The sequence below is a fragment of the Mesoplodon bidens genome, assembly GCF_964165515.1.
Source record: "Mesoplodon bidens genome assembly, chromosome: 1".
NCBI lineage: Eukaryota > Metazoa > Chordata > Mammalia > Artiodactyla > Ziphiidae > Mesoplodon > Mesoplodon bidens.
The window spans coordinates 76806254-76826116 of NC_138176.1; the positions used below are offsets into that span (position 1 = coordinate 76806254).

Here is a 19863-nt window from a genome sequence, read left to right on the forward strand (position 1 = left end):
AAAGATCCTTCTTCTGTTATTTAAACTTTTCCAGAACATGAAAAAAGATAAAAAGCTTTCCAACTTATTAGCAATACTCTAATATACTTATCCAAAACTGGATAAGACAAGCCTCTGAAAGAAATCTACAAGCTACTCTTAATTATTAATATACATGCAAGGACTCTAAATAAAATGTTAGCAAACCATATACCATAAGCCACAATATAGTAAAAGAATAACATACCATGACCAAGTGGGGACCATTTCAGAAATGCGGGGGTGTTCAACATTAGGATATCAGAGTAATTCAGTATATTAAAATCTTTAATTAAAATAATAGATTAAATAAGAGAGTCTGTATAATTATATCACAAGATATGGAAAAGGTATTTGATATGAGTTTAACACCAATTCTTAATTTTAAAAAAAGTGAGCAATCTAGGAAAAGAACAAATATCATTAAACTGATAAAGGGTAGAAACAAACAGTAAACACCATATACACTGGTGAAACACTAGAGCCAAACCCATTAGAATTGGGAATAAAAGCAAGGATGCAATATTTCAATATTGCTGTTATTGGAGGGAATAAACATGAAAAAATTTATAAATATTGGAGTAGAAGAGACAAAATTGCCATTATTTGTAGATGAAATGACTGTCTACTTAGATAAAATTAATTGAAAACTATTAGACCTATAGTCAAAGTTTATTAAAGCAACTGGATACACAATCAACATAAGAAAATGACTTTTCCTATTTGTCAGCAATTAACAATTAGAAAATGTAATAAATGGCTCACAATGACTGACATTCTATATAGTTTACATCTCTTCCCTTCCAACATCTCGGTAAAAATAAATATAAAAATAATTCCATTGCACCATTGAAAAATGAAGAGGGAGTCCATCAACAGGATACAAACAGTGAAGATTTACTGGAAGACATAAAACAGAGAGGAAGAGATTAACTGCAAAACTTAAAGGAGGTTTTGAAATGTTAAACGGATGTAAGTGACAACAATTGTATCCAGAATAAGGGAGACCACAAAGTAAATAAAGACAGTGGAATCTGTGAGAAGTGATAGACTAGGTAATCAATTAAATAAAGAGCAAAACAGTTGAGCCAGTACCCCATTCTTCAGGAAACTTACTTCAGCATTTGCTCCAGGATAAAGCCTACAAAAGGCTCTCTGCAGTGCATGTTCTAACCTAGTTTCCCTGGAGTGAACAGTGGGGTAGGAGAAGCAGAGAACCATTCCAGGTACAACTTCATGGGGTTCAGGGTATCTCTGCACTTAAAAAGCAAGTTATAGGCAATCTCCCAAGGCCTCACATCCCACCCCACCTTCTCCTACACAATCATCCACACAGTGCTCTGTAGTCAGAAGCTACACAACCAGTATGTATGGCACAATGAAAAGGAAGACCAACCTCATCTATGACTATAGGTGCAAAAATCCTAAACAAAATATCAGCAAACTGGTACAAACAAAATCTTAAATAGGATTCAGCAGTCTGTTAATAATAACATTAACACTTGACAACTTTTTATGCACACACACATACATAGGTATATAGGCTCAAGTAAATAAGTAATTATGTTAATGTCATAATTTCAGGGTAGGAGAGGCACACGTTTAAATTCAAAAGAAGCAAAAACCCTTTAGTCTTAACTTTGGACATGTCAGTACAAACCATGTTTTCTTTTTTCTTTCTTTCTAAAAATATGTACTAAAGATATCTCCTATCTCTGTCCAATGATAAGGCATAGAAGTCGTGAAAATCCAGAAGCAATGACCACCCCTTAGTGCCAGATTGTGTTCTTTGCATACCTTTTCCTACTAAAAGGAACAAGGGCTCCCTAAAGAAAGGGCTGGGGCAGGAAATGTATAAGATATGTTAGATAGAGACATCTGATGAGAGCAAGGAAGCTATCAGAGGCTAGTAAGTGGTATTAACAGACAGAGGACCAAACTTGAAGGGTTTCTCACAGCTGAAGATGAAACAATTTAAACACTAAAAAGGACAATGATAACAAAGGATTTAAGTAAAAATAAATATTAAAAAATAATGAAGAAAAGTTCTTTATTTCAGCTAATAATTGCTAAAGGAATGATAAAATTAGCATATCACCATTTTGCAATCCCTCATGAATAGACGAATCTAGATGAGGATCATTGATAGCTGCTAAAGCCGTCAGGTGAAAAGCTGGCAGGGAACTGTCTCACAGATGGATCAGGGTGGTATACTGATCCCACTGATCAATCTTAACAACACCAAAAGAGAAACAACCAGATGTCACGTGCCTCCTCGTGTGATGCTGTAAGGAGTGCTCTTGGAAAAAAAAAAATTGAACCTGAACATAATCAATGCTCCAGATCTCACTACCAGGCAACTACCAGTTTCCAGGAAACACAGAGGACAGAGAACCATGGTTTATATGACCAAGAAGATGGGAAATTCTACAAGATAAAAAACTCAGTTTCTACAACAAGTAGATGCCATGAAAGAAAATAAGGAGAGAAAACTGATAAAGAATAAAAGAGACTTAAGAGACATATCAATCAAATGTAACGTGTGGATAGAGCTTGCATGTTAATAGTGAATTGTTGTTATAAAGATTTCATTTTTCTTTTCTGATTTCCTTTTTTAGTTTGATTGTTTTACACTTTATTAACCTGTTTTACAAACATGACTTAGAGTTCAATGTGGTGATTTTTGAAAACAAAGTGGGAGATGAAAGAGAATTCTAGGCCTAGGTAATTCTGATAGTAATAAAGAATCACAACTTATAAGTGCAGCAATGGTTCCAGAAAAATTGAAAAGACACTCAAATCACAGTAAGAGAGCAAATAATTTCAAATGGCCTTTGGAATCCCAGAGTAAAAAACTTGTTTAAAAAAAGTCACCTTTTAGAAAGGCAGTTATCAAGTGGCAGAACTTTTTGACTAAAAAAGGAAAAAAAACCCCACAGTTGGGAAGGACCTCACAATTTTAGTACGTAAATTTAGAGAGAGCAAAATGTCAGGATAAGACATTATATGAGAAACTAGAAAGGTTTCACTCTCAAAGTTTGATAAATTGATGACATGTCACATGATGCGAAAGAGATTTTGTATAATAAACCAAAAAACAACCTTTTATCCAGATTGATGGATCAACAGATTTCAACAACAAATGTCATATGATAGCACTTGTAAGATGTAAATTGTGGTGAAATTTGAGAAAATTTTTCTGCTATAAAATGCTGCCCAAAACAAGAAAAGGCCAAGATACATTTACTGTTTTGTCTTCATATTGGAAACAAAAGGTACATATTGGAAGAAATGTGTTGGCAACTGACTGATGGTGCCCTGTCAATGATTTGAGCATTGTTCCCTGAGATGTTTCACTTTCATAAAAGAGAAAATTCTAATGAATTCACAACACCCTTCTTTCCTCCAGGAGAGTTGCTGGTGTCAGAAACTTTTGGAGCTGAAATGAAAAAAATTCTGGATGATACAAAAATGATTAACCTTATCAAAGACCAGTTTACCTGAGAACTTTTAAAAAACTGTGTAAAAATCTGGACAGAGATCGCATAAATCTGCCACATGCATAAAATCTTATGACTTAAGAGATCATATTTGTTCTGGGGGATCAGATTTGTTCTGGGGGAAGACAGCTGCCATGTCATGAGAATGGTTAAGCCCTCTGTAAAGAAGCCCACGTGGCAAGGAACTGAGGGCACCTCAGAAAGATTGATCCTCCACTCCCAGTCATGCCTTCAGATGACTGCAGCCCCAGTCACCCATGACTGCTATGTCATGAGACCCAGAGCCAGACCACCTAGCTAAGCTGCTCCTGAATTTCTGACTTACGGAGATTATTCAAGATAATGTTTATTACATTGAGCCATTAAGTTTTGGGGTAATTTGTTATACAGTAAGAGAAACTAATATTGATTTTGGTTCTTAACAGGATGCTTCAGCTGAAAAGTGAACTGTGGGAATACTAGGGTCTGGAGAAAATATCTTGATTTCAAGTGACAAGATTCTTGGTTTTAAATGGAAACTGAAACTCTGGAAAAATCATACGGCAAAAAAAAATCTTGAAATGTTTCTACTGTTGCTTGCACTTTAGAGTGAGGAAGTCTCAAGTTAAGACCAAACCACCTGAGGGAATTGCAGAACAAAACTGAACCGTATTTTCCCTCCCCTTAACACAAGTAAATGACTGAATGAGGGCTCCTTTCTCTGAATCTGCTCCTCAACCTGTGCACCTGACTTTGAGAGAAGAGGGAGAGTTTGTAAAATTATGATTATAAACAGAAGATGAAACTTAACTGATTTGCCTTTCTACAAGTTCTGGATTTTTGTGAAAGAGTATCCTGCCATTCATACGAAATAAACATTTCACTGTACTTTCAAACTTCTTACTTGTGTGAGCAAGCTTTTTCTTTGAGCTTAAAAACAGTGACTGAAATAATCTTATTTCAGCTGAAAATGAGATCTGTGTATGTGAGTCTCAAAATCGACTCAGAATTGACCATATACGTAGCAAAAGACAAGCAAAGATTTCACATTATTTTCTTTAGTTTCAAAAATAACACTTTTATGCACATATAGGCCTATAAAATGATTAATATTCATTAAAATCAATTTTTGCAATCTAATAAATTAAATGAAAAATTGAAGTTTCCTCTCCCACTTAATTTGCATCAGAATTGATATCCTATTTTAAAATAACTATAAATGGAGTGTAACCTTTAAAAATTATGGATAACTATATTGTACACCTGTAACTTTTATAATATTGTACAGCAACTCTACTTCGATAAGAAAATTTAAAAAAAGAATTGAGATCCTTTGTGAGAGGGGGGAAACTACACAGAGTAGGCTAGTAAGTTGGACAAAAATAAACAGATTCATAGAAAAACACCATTCTCTACTCAAAAGAGTACCAAGTTACACCATGTGAACCACTGAACTATACACTTCAAAATGATTAATGTGGTAGTTTATGTTATGTGTATTTTACTACAATTGAAAAAAAGAGCATTGACAATTATTATTGGACTACCATGTCTACGTGTCTATAAGCTGCTGATCATGTTAATGTACTAGGATGGATATATATATATATGTATGGATATATATATACGTTTATATTACATACATATTTATATTATGCAGGGTTTTCTGAGACATAAAAATTACTTCAATGGTTCTTCCAGGGTAAAAAGATAGAAAAAGGCTGGTCTAATGGATGGCAAACGGAGCTTTTCCAAGAAGGAAGTGATTGCCAATGGCAGGAAAAAAGAAGCAAGGCAATGATGCTGGCCTGATGGGGCAGAGAAATGGTGAACAGCACTGGAGGGAAATAAAATTAATTATATAGAAGGCCTAGTCAATGTAGAGATTTTACTTTAGACTTGTTGTTAAAGGAAATGGAGAACTATTTGTGATCCTGAGGATGGCTATGGTATGAGGAAACTTTTAATAAGTTCAGTATGTCATCACATGCAGTACAAATGGGAGGAAGAAAAGCCTGGAAGCATTTAATTTGAGACAACAAAGATGCTCAGAATGTGAGGATGTTATAGTTCACTGTAATTATTTCTCAACTTTTGAGTTGCCGTAGATTATACTGGGTGATTTCGGTTAGGAATAACAGAGGAAAGTGTGGTAGTGGCAACAGAAGGCCTGTAACAACAATACAAGCTTTAGATGGAATGAACAGAAATTGAGCGCTTTAGATAAAAGAGACTGCAGCCAAGGTTGGGTGGGGATGGTGACAAAGATGATGGAGAGTGCTCAAAGGCTTGAGTCCAAAGATGCAGAAACCAAGAGTATGATGCTACCATGAGGACAAACAGGGAACTGGAATGATGAATAATTTGGAGAGAGCAAGGACTGAGACTGGGGGTGGTGGTACAGCAAAGGACTGAGGGCTGTGAGAATCCATGGTTCCACTTTGTCCCTCTAACTAGCTGGGGAAGTTACTTCGCTTCTCTGTGTCAGTTCCTTACATGTAAGATAAAGGGGCACCACGTAATCTTGAAGGTCCCATAAAAGTTCAATGGTTTCATCACACTGAGTTGAGGATAATACTGGGACACCAAATGGAGATAAAACATTGAACGTAAACAGAGTAAAATAGAGCAGGGCAGTTATGAATAATTCTACCTCTGTATGATGTATAGAATTTAAAGTACATTTATCAAATCTGAATAAAAGTTCATTTACCAAAATTTTTTAATCTATATGACTGATGCTTTTTCAAGAAGCTTACACTTTAGTGTAGAAGACATACTGTGATTCCTAATATTTCCATCGTTAAGTTTACGAAGTTCTTCCAATATGAAAATAACCCTCTAAAAAAGGTACCAATCCCCACCCTCTTTCAAAGAGGCGGTTGACTGCGTTAAATATCAAGGTAAGATCTCAGAAGATTCGAGTGAAAAGAGAGCAACCAAATTTAACAAGTAGAGGGTTGCTGGCCTTCTTTGGGAGAGAAGTTTTAGCGGAAGTTGAAGTCAAATATCAAGGACTTAAAGACAGAAGGGGAGAGGGTCTTATGGTATAGACAGTGTCGTGAGGGGCTGAAAACATACTTGACAAAGGAATAAACTATCTGGTACAAAAGACAAAAACATGGTCTGGCTTTCTGTCAGGTAACAGTTTCTTTAAAAGGACACACACACACGCACACACACTTTTTTTTCTTCCTTTCGTGAAACCATAGTACAAAACGACGGGCGCAGTACTGCCCACAATCTCGCGTACTTCGAAAGATCCGGAAGAAACAAGCGACTCAAAAGAACGCAGACAAGCCCTTCCACTAAGTGCCGACGCGGCCAGATCCACCTCCCGGCAGAGCGCGGCTCAAACGTCCTCAGAGCCGCGGGCAGCACAGTTGCTGGAGCCGCAACCAACTGACGAGAGAGGGGACTGCAGCGCAGCCTGAGAGAACAGGGTGCACGGCCACTCAGCTGCCACCAGGAACAAGCCGATCCGCTACGAGATGGGCGGTCCCTGACGCCAGCCATCGCCAAGGGCAACGCCGCGGGGCGGCACTTCCTGCAACGTCACGCTGCAGAGGACGCCGCTATTGTACGTCACTTCCTCCGCTCTCCGTAGGCAAATAGTCGTAACTGTCGTAAAGGAGCGGTTGACGTTAGATATTATTGATACCCTTCCATCGCTGAAGGCTTTTTCGGGCAGGTGACAGCGTCCCTGATTCCGCGGGTGACTGGCTGGCTTTCTGAACCAGTTATTCGAGTTCCTAGTTGGTTCCCTCTCCGCCTCCGTTTTGTGCCGGTACGGTGGCCGAAGAGGCTCGTGTGCGGCGGAAGTACCGGACGGGAGGGTGTGAGCCTCCGGGCCTGAGGTGCACGTGGCGCCGGTGAGTGGCGGGAGGGGGCCGGGCGGTCTGAGGATGCTGGAGGTGGAACCCAGCGGAGGGAGTGGGGGAATGCGGCTGAAGACCTTGCTGCCAGCTGGGGGAGGAAGTACTCACCGGGGGTGACGGGGCTGGTCAGTGGATGGTCGGCGCTCACAGGGCTATGGGGAGGGGACGCTCACTCTTCGGGCTCGTCTCTGGCCGCCTGGCCATGGGTGAGGTGGCAGGGTTGCTATTATTATTGTTGTCTACTTTTATGGATTCCGACTGAGGCTCAGAGGGGTTCGGTGGTGCCCCCCAGAGGCCACAGTGACTGAAAGGCACTCCCTGTTTTTCTAACCAGGTGGGAGCGAGCATGTCTTTTCGAGGCCGAGGTCGCGGAGGCTTTAGTCGAGGTGGCGGCTTCGGTCGCGGCGGCGGCGGCAGCAGCAACCACCACTTCCGAGGTGGAGGCGGCGGCAATTTCAGAGGCGGCGGCAGAGGAGGATTTGGACGAGGGGGCGGCCGCGGAGGTTTTAACAAAGGCCAGGACCAAGGACCTCCAGAGCAAGTAGTTTGTAAGTAGGCTTCAAAGCTTGGCCCACCGGGGGGCGAGGGTGGAGTGGGGTCGAGGGACGGAGGTTGTGGGTTTGTGTTATTAGTAAGTTTGACTGGGAGTCGGGTGCTGAAAGATAGATCCAGCAGCTCTCTCTCCTACGGAGGTTGCTGCTTGATTGGGGAGTCAAGCCTCCGGAGAGGCTGTAAAGTGACGTATAATCGTGCTGTAGAAGTAAGGGGGATATAAGAAAAGCTGAAGGACAGTTAGAATGCATCGTGGAGATGGAACTTGGGTTTGGGCTGAAAGGGAGATACAACTACGTAATATTGTGCATTTACCCCTACTGTCCCCATTTTACAGATAAGAAAACTGATTCAGCGTTAAGTTTCTTTGCTAGGGTCATAGTGAGAAGTGATCAGTAAGTGATGTATTTGAGATACAAAGCCAAGTTTCCTGACTCCAAAGCCCATGCTTTTAATTGCTACTCATAACTAAGTGAAGTGAGTAAAAAAAACTTGCTCAGAAGGGAAACTACGGGGGGGGGGGAGTCAAGAAAAAGACCTAATTAGAGGAGTTTTGGAGTAATTACCAAAGAAGTAGGATGGAAGTCATGGAAAGTGAGACAGAGATTTGACAGTAGAAGTCTACATCAAAGAAGAGAAAGGATGAACAGAGTCTACTATAAAGAGTAGGATGGATCAGTATGCAAAATGGTTTGAAGAGGCCAACGGCTAGAGTCAAAGGTCCTAGCCCCATAACGGTCCATGCATGACACATCAGAGCGTGGTGAAAGTGAGGAAAAAAAGAAGGGCTCAATGGGAGAGATATTTCAGTGGAAACAGACTCAGTAGAACTTGGCTAATACTAGGTATAAAAGGCTCCAGGTTTTGAGCTTGGGTGATAGGAATTGAGAGTCGGTTTTGCAGGAATATGCTGAGTATTTTAGTTTGGGGTGACTGTGATATATAGGTAGGTGTTTTGAGATTCCAGACTTCCTTGGAAAAAATCAAAGAGTCATTGGTGAAGAGGTGGTAGTAGGAACTTAGGAAAGGGGAGAAAAGAAGAAAGGGCCAGAGAACAACAAAGACTGACTTAGACTTAGGGATGGGGAGAAGGAAGAGACAATAGAATGAGGCATAGTGTTGTTTAATCAAATAATAATAGTTATTATGTAAAATAACTGTTATTGTAGATTGAGTGGTCTCAGTATGCCAGGCATTTTCTAAGCACTTGACATTTATTATTGCACTTAATCTTCACAATACTATGTTAGGTGTCAGTACTGTTGTTAGCCCTACATTAAAGATGAAGACACTGAAGCACAGAGAAGGTGAGACCTGTACCCCAGGTCACATAGCTAGTATTTTGTGGAGTTGGTATACTAACCCAGGAAAGCTTTTCTGCCTCAGAACAGATATGGTGAAATCCCAGGCAGCCAAGAGGAAGGCTTCCAGAAGAAGTTGGTCAGTATCATTTGAAATTGTTTTATATTTTAACATTTTCATGTCCTATTTCAGTATTAGGAGAGTTCCTGCACCCCTGTGAGGATGACATAGTTTGTAAATGTACCACAGATGAAAATAAGGTGCCTTATTTCAATGCTCCAGTTTATTTAGAAAACAAAGAACAAATTGGAAAAGTAGATGAAATATTTGGACAACTTAGAGATTTTGTATCCTTTTTAATTGGAAAATGTAGCTATCTCATTAAAAGGTTACTGTTTGTTTTTTCTGGGGTTAAGTATTGATTAAACTAAACTTGCTGCTTCATTAAAGTGGATGGAGTATTGCTAAGATTGGACCATAAGGAGAATCAAGAGGGGGGATGTATTTTCACATATATTGAAAAGATAGGCCTTATAAGTGTGACTTCCTTTTTGGAAGGTTTTAGAAATGATTGCCACTTGGATCAGTGCCACAGGGTGGAGGAGGTACTTTGCTTTGGATATGATGATGCCACTGCAATAGGATGGTGGAATTGGAAGTTTTAAAACAAAAATTAAAATTTCACTTCTGTTTGGAAACTCATTTCTTACTTTTCCTAAATATTTCTGTATATTCTAACCTTGTTATTTAAAAAATTACATGTGAATTCAGAAGATTATCTTTGATATTAATTGCTTATTCCTTAATAAAATTAATAGTATTTTTCAGTTAAATTGTCAGAGAACATGAAGGCATCTTCCTTTAAAAAACTGCAGAAGGTGAGTCACGTTTATGATACCCAGATCCTTGGTTTTGTAAACGAATGACCTACCTTAGGACAGTTTTACTTAAGGCACTTGAGACTTCCTCAGTGTATCACTAGTGAGGCTCTTAAACTGAGATGTTCTGTACTTTAGACATTGAACTTACTAATCTTTAAAAGTAATGTGTTTAATTCAGGTTTTCAGAAAGTAATCTGTGGTCGTATTAGCAATTCTGTAACTGCCGGAGTACATTTTTTATTTTATGTACAAATCTTATTGAAAAGCTTTCATTCTAAGTATAATATTAAATTATAAAGCTTATATTATTTGGGAGAAATCAGATATTAAATGATTTCACAGATATTTCAATAACATTATGATATATGCTGTAAAGGAGTAATACATTTTGGTATGAGAATGTTAGTAGTGAGACCAAATTTAGTGCATTGGCTTTCTGAGAATGTGAGTTTGAAGCGGAGACCTGAAAGTTGGACCACAGGTGACTCCCAAACCTGGTTGCACGTGAGAATTACCTCGGGGAGCTTTTAAGAAGATGTATTTCTAGGTCCCACTCCTAGAAGTTTGACCGAGTAGGTGTTAGGTAGGGACGAGGATTCAGGTTTTAAAAGGAAACTTCTGGATGACTTTGATGAAGGTTAGGCTAGCACTTGGGAACCACTGCTCTAGTCACAGAGGAGGAGGAAGTGCATTTCAAGTAAGGAAAACAGCATGTGCAAGTCTGACAGTAAAGCCACCTTAAGGATCTGAAAAAGGCAGAGGTAGAGCTTGGACACAGAACATTTAGGAGGGGTGGGGAAAGTTGTGAAGTAATGACTAGCAAGGTAGGCAGGGGGTAGATTACTTAAGGACTTCAGGTCATGGGAAAGAATTTAGACTTTAGTCTTCATTTTGTTTTTACTATCAGGATATATACGGTTAAATTTATACTTAAAAGAGAGTGTTAGAAAAATAAAAGAGCACCCTGGAAAGAGGTCAGTACTGTGTGTGAAGGGGCCAGGTTGGATGCTGTTGCTTTAGTCCTGAAAGAGTGGAAATGGAGAAAAGTGGATGGTTTTATGAGAGATACAGGAAGTAGAATCGATAGGTCTTGGTAATTGGTTAGCTGTTGAAGTTCAAGTAAAAAATATCACCATCTTTCAGATGTCTGATTGCAACAGCTTTGTGGATGGTGTCACCATTCACTGAAATGGGCATTACTGGAGAAGAAGGGAATTAGGGGAAGATAATGAATTCAGTTTTGGACATAATGAGTGAGAAACGCATCACACTAATTATTTCTGTTATACTTGCAGTTTTATATAGACCCATATAAGCTGCTGCCGTTGCAGAGGTTTCTCCCTCGACCTCCGGGTGAGAAGGGGCCTCCCAGAGGCGGTGGCAGGGGAGGTCGAGGAGGAGGAAGAGGCGGAGGTGGCAGAGGTGCTAGGGGTGGTAAGTTACCTGTGGGGGAGATTTCTAATGAGATTTCAAAGCCGCAGCCAACTTGTAAAGCACAATTTAGTTTTATATAGAGGCGGACCTCCCTTATGGTTATTTGTCTTTTTTAATAAAGCTGCTTCCAATCTTGGCACATTACCATAGTAGTAATGCTTAGTTTCTGTAAAGTATAGTATTATCTTTTTTTTTTTTTTTGCGGTACGCGGGCCTCTCACTGCTGTGGCCTCTCCTGTTGCGGAGCACAGGCTCTGGACGCGCAGGCTCAGCGGCCATGGCTCACGGGCCCAGCCGCTCCGCGGCATGTGGGATCTTCCCGGACCGGGGCACGAACCCGTGTCCCCTGCATCGGCAGGCGTACTCTCAACCACTGCGCCACCAGGGAAGCCCGTATAGTATTATCTTAATTGAATTTTACATTTTTAGTTAATATCATTGAGTGGTGATTATATGCCAAGAGCTGGTCATATATTCTTTTAACATCCAAGTATATTCTTTTAATATTTAGCAAAACCTTATGAAGGTGGGTGATATCCTTTTTTTATGCATGAGGAAATGCAGGCTTACAAAAGTTAATTTGCTCTAATCAAACAATTGGCAGCTCAGAAATAAAACCCATGTCTTCTGATGTCATGCCAAAGAGTATTACAATAAGTTCATTGCTTTGATTTCAGTATTTTGATATATGTATTTCCCCACAGCTTGGGTACATTCATCATTCTGGGCAGCTGGATAATGAGCAGGGCTGGGGATGAGGTGGGATACAGCATTGGCTATGCTTAGATCTGCAAGTGGTGTGGTGGGTGGGTGACTGGGTGATGGGCAGAGCCAAAGAGATGAGGAAGAGGAGCTGCACAGTGGGGTTGGACAGCTTCTGGTACAGGATCAGAAAAGAGAGAATTCTGTTTTCACTTTTGCCTCTCAATGTAATTATCACTTCACTCCTTAAATATACCTTTTTGGGGTCCAAATAGCTTGGAGATAATCTCTTAAGAGATATTAACATATATCTTTAAGTATTTTTGGGAGTACCCCTTTAAGAATTTGATGAATGGAGATCCCCTCATTTCCATTCTATATTCAGTCTCGTATATGACATTTTAAAGCACTCACAACTATATTTTCTTAAAATCTTAATTTTTTTATATCAGTATTTTGGAATTATGTGTTTGTTTCCTCATTTTATAATTTTTCTTTTTATATTTCATCATTCTTTACAAAGCTAGCCCCCAAAATGAGTAAAAATAGGGACTGCAATAGGAAGCCAAACATGTTGGATAATAGAAAAAAATGCTTTCAAAATTTTAAATTTCAAGGCTCATCAGCATGTGACCATCAGTGTTGATCTGTTTGCAGCTCCATTGACCTTAAACATTGTATTTATGGTAGGATCCCCAGAGCTAAACCACCCATACCTGCTACCTTTTGTTCTTAGGATAAAAACAATTTAAAAAGTATATATAATAAGCAAAAGTTGAGGTACTCATGCATTTAATGGTAGGGCTAAGTTGACCTTTAAAGTAACAAGCTTTTCTAATTTATTAAAACAGAAAACTTGTTTAAAAAGTTGTAACCTAGGATTTTAGCCTGCTGCTGGACAGTTTCTCCATTTTTATCTTTAAAAATTCTGTAAGGTAAAATATGTGAATATATATTCATTACAACTGCAAGAATTATATTGATATTTACAGGCTTATCAAAATATGATAGGTTACAGTTAATGAATGTTTCCTTTATTTTTAGGTGGTTTTAGAGGTGGAAGAGGAAGTGGAGGTGGAGGTTTCAGAGGAGGAAGAGGGGGTGGTGGTTTTAGAGGTGAGTGGAAAAAAAACTTTAAATGGCTGAATTTCTAGAAATGGTAATGTCTACCAACTTTTATTTCTGTTTGCCAGCAAGTACATAGAACACCATGGTGTTCTTTGCTTTAGCCTAATAGATAGTTTCATTTTATATCACTTTTCCCTTTGAGTTTTTTCACCTACTTCTACTTTACTTTGCTGTATTATTAATTTGAAAAACAAAAAAGTGTAATACAAATGACAGTTAAATTTGGTAAAATACTTTTGCTAAACCTTACAAGAACTAATGCTGATTTTAAACTTGAGTTTTGGGTAATAGTATTACTAAATATTCATTTTTCTGTACCCTTAATACTTTCATTTTCTCTTAATCAGGAAGAGGACGTTAAGTGTAACAGTTGACAGAGAAACTTCACCAGTTGACTTCGGCATTAACCTCATGATCTACATCTATGGATCAGAAACTCGTTTCATGATCAAATCTTGAAGAGCTGGTCATTTTATGACAGTGGAGCTAAAATGTCAACGTCATGCAAAAACAAATGTGGCAGAACAGGCAATTTTGTTCTGAAAGAGTATGAACAAGCGCTTTAATGTTTTGTACAATGCTTGGAACTTGTGGGTGTTCAGTAAAGGGGCAGCTTTCATCTGAAGCGTATTTGAATTTTTAAAATAAAGTGTTTTATTCCTTTAAGTTATTTAGAGCTGTGTTTATTAAACCAGAGCTATTTTTGAGTTAAAAGGGACAACCCAGTAGATTTAAGTTAGAAAAAAAGGTGTTTGCATATATAACTGATCTTTAAAAAAAATAGGCTAGTAGAGCAGTACTTCAACATTCTCTATAAATTAACACTCCCTTTCAAAATGTTTGCCTTTGTATATAAGAACATCAGCACACTTTATTATATTTTCCCTTTTGTGTGTTAGTACATAAATCAAAGTTAGTAAGGCAGCTGCTCTAATTGTAATTAGTAATTGATCAGAAAATTTTAGTATTGGTTATGAATCTATTATAGATGGAACAGCTCTGTTCAAGTTGAGAACTAGAAGTTGATGACATTTCTTAAGAAATGTTTAATTTTTCTCATACAACATAGATGGAATGTTGAAAGTTTTACTGAATTTTTTTTTTTTTTTTTTTTTTTTTTTGCGGTACGTGGGCCTCTCACTGTTGTGGCCTCTCCCGTTGTGGAGCACAGGCTCCGGACGCGCAGGCTCAGCGGCCGTGGCTCACGGGCCTAGCCGCTCTGTGGCATGTGGGATCTTCCCGGACCGGGGCACGAACCCGTGTCCCCTGCATCGGCAGGCGGACTCTCAACCACTGCGCCACCAGGGAAGCCCTACTGAATGTTTTTATTTTCCTTTTTTTAAGGGACTCAAGGTTTAAGATGTTACTGACCATAAATAAATATTTGATTGCCTGCTACATGTTCAGATTCCTGGGTAGGGACGTTACAAATGAAATTGGTTTTGGTCCTCACTGCTATTGTAATATCAAGACATAACCATGATAGCAAGTTAGAATACTGTGATATAGGATAATTTTCCCTGCCACTGATTTTCCCCCCTCACATGTGTTCATTCTCTGAAGGAATGGGGTTGCTATATCTTTTAAGTTTTCTAGCATGTTTCACCTAATACTGCCTAAATCAGTATTCTGGGTTTTATGTAACTTTTTTGATTAATGGAATTGCAGCAGGATGAATAAATATGTAAGCCATAAGTATATATGTTGAACAAATATGCTGAAAATTTTTCACAAGAAGAAGCGGTTATGCTTTTACAACTTGGGAAAGGAGACTGTTTGATTTAGAATACTTGGGTTGAAACTTTGAGTGAGAGGTAGGGCCAGGGCTTTTACTTTTGGTCTGTAAAATACATAGCAATCAATTATTTGTCCTTGGTATTGTCCCAAGGACAAATAATAGTTCAAATTCCTACACTTTTTTTTTTTTAACATTTAAAAAGTCTAAACTGGCTGATGGAAGTAATGTTGGTAGACAAATCACTTGAGATTTCACCTTTTACCTTAGGTATATCTTTTGGTCATTAGCTATCTTTAAACTCTTTTTCTCTTTTCTTCCTTATAGTACTTCTTCCTGGGTTTCCTTTGGGTCATTTAGTTTTTTGTTTTTTTTTGTTTTTTTTTTTCACACTGCATGGCATGTGGGATCTTAGTTCCCTGATCAGGGATTGAACCCATGCCCCCTGGACCGCCAGGGAAGTTCCCCAGGGTATTTGGTTTTGAATTGAGTTCATATGTTTAGGGAGCCTAACATTAATGCATTTGGTACTGTGGTATCACTGAGCTCCACTGTAAAAGATACTTTGATGATTATTCACATATTAAATCTTTTGAGTTGTTAACCAAATAACATTCTGACTGCTTGCATCATGCTAAAATGTACTTGTTACCATAGCACTGAAAAGATTTAGTGGAATACAAGCAATATTTCCTGGCATTCCTGAAAATTTGAAAGGAGTTAGGAAAGGAGGACTGACTTTAGGTCAGTTAAAGTTTATGAAATTGAAGAATCATGAGCTGTGTAAACTTGACATGCTTATAATTATATTTCTTAGTATTCTAAGCCTCATCCCAATATAGCTTTTCCATGTCACTCGTGAAGGAAGCATTAAAAAGTACATTGAATGCATCTACCACACTCATAATCTGTAAAACTTGTAGCTACAGCAAATAGCTGGCCATTTTTGGAATTATTTTTTCTTCCTTTTTTTTTTTTGAATTTCTGAATTTTATTCATTTTTTATACAGCAGGTTCTTATTAGTTATCTATTTTATACATATTAGTGTATATATATCAATCCCAATCTCCCAATTCATCCCACCACCACCATCCCCACTGCTGCTTTCCCACCTTGGTGTCCATATGTTTTTTCTCTACATCTGTGTCTCTGTTTCTGCCCTGCAAACCGGTTCATCTGTACCATTTTTCTAGGTTCCACATATACGCGTGAATATACGATACTTGTTTTTCTGACTTCACTCTGTATGACAGTCTCTAGATCCATCCACGTCTCTACAAATGACCCAATTTTGTTCCTTTTTATGGCTGAGTAATATTCCATTGTATATATGTACCACATCTTCTTTATCCATTCGTCTGTCGATGGGCATTTAGGTTGCTTCCATGACCTGGCTATTGAAAATAGTGCTGCAATGAACACTGAGGTGCATGCGTCTTTTTGAATTATGGTTTTCTCTGGGTATATGTCCAGTAGTGGGATTGCTGGGTCATATGGTAATTATATTTTTAATTTTTTAAGGAACCTCCATACTGTTCTCATAGTGGCTGTATCATTTTACATTCCCACCAACAGTGCGAGAGGGGGGTTCCCTTTTCTCCATACCTTTCCAGCATTTGTTGCCTGTAGATTTTCTGATGATGCCCATTCTAACTGGTGTGAGATGATAACCTCATTGTAGTTTTGATTTGCATTTCTCTAATAATTAGTGATGTTGAGCAGCTTTTCATGTGCTTCTTGGCCATCTGTATGTCTTCTTTGGAGAAATGTCTATTTAGGTCTTCTGCCCATTTTTTGATTGGGTTGTTTGTTTCTTTAATATTGAGCTGCATGAGCTGTTTATATATTTTGGAGATTAATCCTTTAATGTCCGTTGATTCGTTTGCAAATATTTTCTCCCATTCTGTGGGTTGTCTTTTCATCTTGTTTGTAGTTTCCTTTGCTTTGCAAAAGCCTTTAAGTTTCATTAGGTCCCATTTGTTTATTTTTGTTTTTATTTCCATTACTCGAGGAGGTGGATCAAAAAAGATCTTGCTGTGATTTATGTCAGAGTGTTCTTCCTATGTTTTCCTCTAAGAGTTTTGTAGTGTCCGGTCTTACATGTAGGTCTCTAATCCATTTTGAGTTTATTTTTGTGTATGGTGTTAGCGAGTGTTCTAATTTCATTCTTTTACACGTAGCTGTCCAGTTTTCACAGCACCACTTATTGAAGAGACTGTCTTTTCTCCATTATACATCCTTGCCTCCTTTGTCATAGATTAGTTGACCATAAGTGCGTGGGTTTATCTCTGGGGTTTCTATCCTGTTCCATTGATCTACATTTCTGTTTTTGTTCCGGTACCATATTGTCTTGATTTCTGTAGCTTTGTAATACAGTCTGAAGTCAGGGACTCTGATTCCTCCAGCTCCGTTTTTTTCCCTCAGGGCTGCTTTGGCTATTTGGGGTCTTTTGTGTCTCCATACAAATTTTAAGATTTTTTGTTCTAGTTCTGTAAAAAAAAAAATGCTGTTGGTAATTTGATAGGGATTGCATTGAATCTGTAGATTGCTTTGGGTAGTATAGTCATCTTCACAGTATTGATTCTTCCAATCCGAGAACATTGTATGTCTCTCCATCTGTTGGTATCATCTTCAGTTTCTTTCATCAGTGTCTTATAGTTTTCTGCATAGAGGTCTTTTGTCTCCCTAGGTAGGTTTATTCCTAGGTATTTTATTCTTTTTGTTACAATGGTAAATGGGAGTGTTTCCATAATTTCTCTTTCAGATTTTTCATCATTAGTGTATAGGAATGCAAGAGATTTCTGTGCATTAATTTTGTATCCTGCAACTTTACCAGATTCATTAATTAGCTCTAGTAGTTTTCTGGTGGAATCTTTAGGATTCTCTATGTATAGTATCATGTCATCTGCAAACAGTGACAGTTTCACTTCTTTTCCAATTTGTATTTCTTTTTCTTCTCTGATTGCCGTGGCTAGGACTTCCAAAACTATGTTGAACAATAGTGGCGAGAGTAGACATACTTGTCTTGTTCCTGATCTTAGAGGAAATTCTTTCAGATTTTCACCATTGAGAATGATGTTTGCTGTGGGTTTGTTGTATATGGCCTTTATTATGTTGAGATAGGTTCCCTCTATGCCCACTATCTGGAGAGTTTTTATTATAAACGGGTGTTGAGTTTTGTCAAAAGCTTTTTCTATATCTATTGAGATGATCATATGGTTTTTATTCTTCAATTTGTTAATATGGTGTATCAATATGATACACCATGTTGATTTGCGTATATTGAAGAATCATTGCATCCCTGGGATAAATCCCACTTGATCATGGTGTATGGTCCTTTTAATGTGTTGTTGGATTCCGTTTGCTAGTATTTTCTTGAAGATTTTTGCATCTATATTCATCAGTGATAATTGGTCTGTAATTTTCCTTTTCAGTAGTATCTGTCTGGTTTTGGTATCAGGGTGATGGTGGCCTCATAGAATGAGTTTGGGAGTGTTCCTTCCTCTGAAATTTTTTGGAAGAGTTTGAGAAGGATGGGTGTTAGCTCTTCTCTAAATGTTTGATAGAATTTGCCTGTGAAGCCATCTGGTCCTGGACTTTTGTTTGTTGGAAGATTTAAAATCACAATTTCAATTTCAGTGCTTGTTACTGGTCTGTTCATATTTGCTACTTCTTCCTGGTTCAGACTTGGAAGGTTATACCTTTTTAAGAATTTGTCCATTTCTTCCAGATTGTCCATTTTATTGGCATAGAGTTGCTTGTAGTAGTCTCTTAGGATGCTTTGTATTTCTGCGGTGTCTGTTGTAACTTCTTCTTTTTCATTTCTAATTTTATTGATTTGAGTCCTCTCCCTCTTTTTCTTGATGAGTCTGGCTAATGGTTTATCAATTTTGTTTATCTTCTCAAAGAACCAGCTTTTAGTTTTATTGATCTTTGCTATTGTTTTCTTTGTTTCTATTTCATTTATTTCTGCTCTGATCTTTATGATTTCTTTCCTTCTAACTTTGGGTTTTGTTTGTTCTTCTTTCTCTAGTTCCTTTAGGCATAAATTTAGATTGTTTATCTGAGATTTTTCTTGTTTCTTGAAGTAGGCTTGTATTGCTATAAACTTCCCTCTTAGAACAGCTTTTGCTGCATCCCTTAGGTTTTAGATTGTCATGTTTTCATTGTAATCTGTCTCTAGGTGTTTTTTGATTTCCTCAGTGATCTTTTGGTTACTTAGTAGTGTATTGTTTAGCCTCCATGTGTTTGTGTTTTTTACGTTTTTTTCCCGTTATTGATTTCTAATCTCATAGCGTTGTGGTTGGAAAAGATACTTGATATGATTTCAGTTTTCTTAAATTTACCGAGGCTTGATTTGTGACCCAGGCTGTGATCTCTCCTGGAGAATGTTCCGTGTGCACTTGAGAAGAAAGTGTAACCTGCTGCATTTGGATGGAATGTCCTATAATTATCAATTAAATCTGTCTGGTCTATTGTGTCATTTAAAGCTTCTATTTCCGTATTTATTTTCATTTGGGATGATCTGTCTGTTGGTGTAAGTGAGGTGTTAAAGTCCCCCACTATTATTGTGTTACTGTTGATTTCCTCTTTTATAGCTGTTAGCAGTTGCCTTATGTATTGAGGTGCTCCTATGTTGGTTGCATATATATTTATAATTGTTATATCTTCTTCTTGGATTGATCCCTTCATCATTATGCAGTGGCCTTCCTCTTGTAACATTCTTTATTTTAAAGTCTATTTTATCTGACAT

General features: G+C 38.1%; 1 protein-coding gene across 2 annotated transcripts; it reads left to right on the forward strand.

Annotated features, from left to right (window-relative positions):
• Positions 1 to 7100: 7100 nt before the first annotated feature.
• GAR1 (GAR1 ribonucleoprotein) lies at positions 7101 to 14044 on the forward strand. Of its 2 annotated transcripts, XM_081223796.1 has the most exons (7): positions 7101 to 7369; positions 7710 to 7923; positions 9422 to 9576; positions 10048 to 10107; positions 11406 to 11544; positions 13291 to 13362; positions 13722 to 14044. In XM_081223796.1, the coding sequence occupies exons 2-7, from the start codon at positions 7722 to 7724 to the stop codon at positions 13733 to 13735; spliced, it is 642 nt and encodes a 213-aa protein (XP_081079922.1). In that variant the 5' UTR covers positions 7101 to 7369; positions 7710 to 7721; the 3' UTR covers positions 13736 to 14044. The 2 variants fall into 2 exon arrangements, with proteins under 2 accessions (XP_081079922.1, XP_081079923.1); XM_081223797.1 differs by lacking the exon at positions 11406 to 11544 and having other exon boundaries at positions 7102 to 7369.
• The last annotated feature ends 5819 nt before the right edge of the window (positions 14045 to 19863 follow it).

Excerpts from the sequence above, each read along its gene's own strand:
- GAR1 (XM_081223796.1), top strand. The coding sequence starts at position 7,722 with ATGTCTTTTCGAGGCCGAGGTCGCGGAGGCTTTAGTCGAGGTGGCGGC. Across the intron at positions 9,577-10,047 it reads TTGGACAACTTAGAGATTTT|TATTTTTCAGTTAAATTGTC; the intron begins GTATCCTTTTTA and ends TAAAATTAATAG. Across the intron at positions 11,545-13,290 it reads TGGCAGAGGTGCTAGGGGTG|GTGGTTTTAGAGGTGGAAGA; the intron begins GTAAGTTACCTG and ends CTTTATTTTTAG.